General features: G+C 52.0%; 1 protein-coding gene across 1 annotated transcript; it reads left to right on the top strand.

The window, feature by feature from the left end:
• Positions 1–531: 531 nt before the first annotated feature.
• NPPA (natriuretic peptide A) lies at positions 532–2,331 on the top strand. Its single transcript, XM_032418592.1, has 3 exons — positions 532–826; positions 928–1,254; positions 2,016–2,331. Exons 1-3 carry the CDS (start codon positions 707–709, stop codon positions 2,025–2,027), a joined length of 459 nt encoding a protein of 152 aa, XP_032274483.1. The 5' UTR covers positions 532–706; the 3' UTR covers positions 2,028–2,331.
• The last annotated feature ends 1,526 nt before the right edge of the window (positions 2,332–3,857 follow it).

Raw genomic sequence — 3,857 nt, forward strand, 5'->3', positions numbered from 1 at the left:
TTTGGTTCCTGGCTGGCTTAAGGCTCTAAAAAATAACTCCCTCTTCACCTGACCACTGCAAGTGACTGCCAGGAGGGAGGGCAGCCCAGTTGGAGGGAGAGGTCTGCCCTCACGGCTGATGAGTCAGGTGCGAGGCCAGCTTGAGCATCTGGACTAATTTGTCCCGAGCTGCAGGCTGCCTGCCACTTCCTCCCCACCCGCCCTTATTTGGAGCCCCTGACAGCTGAGCCGAAAACCAACTGGGGGAGCTGGGCGCCAGCCAACTGTCACCCTCTGCCTCCCTGCATGGGTCCTGTTGCCCAGGAGAAAGAAGCCCCAGGCATCGCTGTAAGATAACCAAGGACTCTTTTTTGCTCTTCTCACACCTTTGAAGTGGGAACCTCTTGAGGCAAATCAACAAGAATGTGGCTCTTGCAGCTGAGGGTCCGGGGCTGTTGGGGCTGCTCAAGGTGGAGGGGCAGTGACAGGCTCTGCTGGACTGATAGCTTTAAAAGGCCATCTTCTGCTGCTCTTCATTCAGCTGCTTTATCGCTGCAAGTGACAGAATGGGGAGGGTTCCGTCCCTCTTGTGCTCTTGGAGAGCCGGGGGCCTATAAAAAGAGGAGGCGCAGGGCAGCTGGGAGACAGAGCCGGACGGAGGCTGAGAGAGGGAAACGAGAGGACAGAGAGGCAGCAAGAACTGGGCCACTCCTTGAGCGACGCCAGCATGAGTGCCCCCACCATCACCTCAAGCTTCCTCCTCTTCCTGGCATTTCAGCTCCTGGGGCAAACAGGAGCTAACCCCGTGTATGGCTCTGTGTCCAATGCAGACCTGATGGATTTCAAGGTAGGGCCAGGACAGGGGCCACAGTGTGGGACCAGGGGGCTTTGTGACACTCTGCCAATGAGTGAGACCTCTCCCTTTCCCTGTGTGTTCCTTTTGTAAAGAATTTGCTGGACCACTTGGAGGACAAGATGCCTTTAGAAGAGGAGGTCGTGCCCCAACAAATACTAAGTGAGCAGAATGAGGAAGCTGGGGTGGCTCTCAGTCCCCTCCCTGAGGTGCCTCCCTGGACGGGGGAGGTCAACCCAGCCCAGAGAGATGGGGGTGCCCTTGGGCGGGGCCCCTGGGACGCCTCCGATAGATCTGCCCTCCTGAAAAGCAAGCTGAGAGCCCTGTTTGCTGCCCCTCGGAGCCTGCGGAGGTCCAGCTGCTTCGGAGGCAGGATGGACAGGATTGGAGCCCAGAGTGGACTGGGTTGCAACAGCTTCCGGGTAAGAGGAGCTGGGAATGGATACGGGATGGGGAGGAAGGAAGTTGTGGTTTCACTGAGACTCAAACCTTGTCAAAGAACACCACTAGGGCATGCCTCCTGCAGTAAAGAGACCGGAGTAGAAATTTACTTCCTTCGAAATGTTTGCCTCAACTTGGGCCAATGGCATCATCCTCAGCTACAGGCTGCCAAGGAAATGCTAAGGAAAAAAAGTTACTGCCACGAGCACTGGGAACTTAAAATGTTAATGGGGCCAAGGCCCCTTCGTTCTGCTGACTGGGAGTTCATGTTTCTCCCCAGAACTGTCAGATCCCAAAGGATTAAATGATAATGACCAGGGTTGGGGCGTCTGGGTGGCTCAGTCGGTTGAGCGTCCGACTCTTGGTTTCAGCTTTGGTCATGATCTCATGGGTTGTGGGATCAAGCCCCATGACAAGCTCCACACTCAGTGGGGAGTCTGCTTGAGATTCTCTCCCTCTGTCCCTCCCCCCACTCACTCACGCATGCGCACGCCTGCTCACTCGCAAGATAAATAAAGAAATCTACAAAAAAAACCCCAAAAAACAAAACAAAACAAAAAACAAAAGAAACGACCAGGGTTGACTTGTGACTTCTAATGAGCAACTTGTGTCCCAGTTCATGAAACTCCTAGGGTTGTCAGGCTGGAGTGGGGGCTGGTGGGAGGCGAGCACAGTCCTGTGAAGTTGACTTTTCCAATAGGGCCAGGTCACCAAGCCAAATTTGTCTCTGTTCTCTTTGTAGTACCGAAGATAATGGCCAGGGAGGAAAAGGCGGGCCAGGCCCTGGGCAGATTTCGAGAGACCCTCATCCCTTGGGGTCTCACACTCAACTTTGTCCCATCTCATTGCCATCAAGTTGAGCCGTGACGAGCACCGTATTCAAGCTGCAGCCTTTTGGCAACATTTCTCACATTTTATGCTAAATGTAGATAAAGTGGTTTAACTGTGGCTTCCCCACCTCTCCCATCCCATGCATTAAATTTTATGATAGACACTCCACCTGTTACTGAAAGTAGTTTGAAAAATGAATAAACTTCAGCACCACGGACAGAAGCCAAAGGCTGAGTTGGTATGCTTGCTTGCTTTTCCCAGCCTGATAACCCAGTTTACCTTTTGTCAGAGAGAAGAAGGCTGTTTCTTTCTTCTTCCTTTTAAACATAATAAGATTTATTTTGGGTTGCAGTTTTGGGTTCACAGCCAATTAAGCAGAAAGTACAGAGAATTCCCATAGACCCCCTGCCTGCACACATGCAGAGCCTCCCTCACGAGCAACATGGCCCCCAGAGTGGTGCCTGCGTTAAGCAAAGTGAAGAAAGAGACGTTTGCTTTGTTGACAAACTGTGCGTTTAGGTGCCTTTTGGGTACTTAGATGTAATTAAAAAGTAGCCACCAGCTTTTTCTAATTCTGGTCCCAGGTGCTTGGACAGGGGTCCGGGGGGGGGGGGGGGGCTGGGGAAGATGCCATTTCTTTGTATCTGCTTCTGAAAAGCAGAGAATACCAGGCACCAAGTTCACCCACAACAAGGAGCCATGCTCTAATCTACACATCCCCCTCTCCACGTCAGAATCTATGACATTCCTCCAACCCCCTCCCCCTCTGGCCACTGACACTTTGACTTCTCTGGCCCTTATTTATCTTGTCCCTTCCTCTTGTAATGCCATTTATCCAGTGCTCCTGAGAACATTCTACACAATCAAAGCTCATGGAGAACGCTGCTACGATCTGACCTCCGCACCGGCAGCATTTTGGGTATAACTATTGTAATACAAGACAATTTGCCTTGGTAGGCAGTCATGTCTCTGTCCCTGGATTGTAAACTCCTTGAAGGTCAACGCCTGTTCAGCACGACTGAAGCACATGGCAAAGTCCATGCTCTATAACGTCAGCCCAGTTGTCTTCGTCTTGTACAGAAATCAGGAAAAGGGGGAATAAAGAAGTCGTTCACTCTTTGCAGGGGGAGGGGGAAGCCAGAAGTGAGTTGCCGGTTAGGGAGTGGAGTGGGTGAAGGACCTCTAATCTAACCACTTCCAACAAAAATCTTCTCCACGTGGACTTTGAACACAGAAGGGCGGAAAACCAAGAAGCAGAGAGACTTTATAAAGACAGGAGCAGAGACAGGAAAAAGCATCCAAACTCGGTTCCCGAGGTCCGGGGAGTGGGAGCTGCTAGGAGGGAAGTGTGGGGAACTGGGCCGACTCCCAAGGGGTCACTGTGACACAGTGGGTCTCCCCCAAAATGGAACGGACAGTGCTGAGTGCACAGGAAGTGTCCCTGGAATTCGGGAAACCCGGGGACAGGTGGAGGGGACGGCACAGACGGACACCAGTTCTAGGACTGGTGAAATGGCAACTTGAGGCAGATCAACCGGAGACCAAGAAAATCCTATTTCTGGCAAAACAGAAGCCAGAAATTGCTTGTACTTCTGGTTGGATATCAGGGAACCCGTTAGTGGGGCAGATGCCTAAACACAGCGCTGTCAGAACACACACGGGTCCTCCGTCTCCTGCTAGGGGTAGCGGCAGCTGAGGGAATAGGTAGGTTTTTACAGGAGAAAAACATCCGTAAACAAGATCACATGGCGTT

The sequence above is a fragment of the Phoca vitulina genome, unplaced genomic scaffold (genome assembly GCF_004348235.1).
Source record: "Phoca vitulina isolate PV1807 unplaced genomic scaffold, GSC_HSeal_1.0 scaffold2, whole genome shotgun sequence".
Taxonomy (NCBI): Eukaryota; Metazoa; Chordata; class Mammalia; order Carnivora; family Phocidae; genus Phoca; species Phoca vitulina.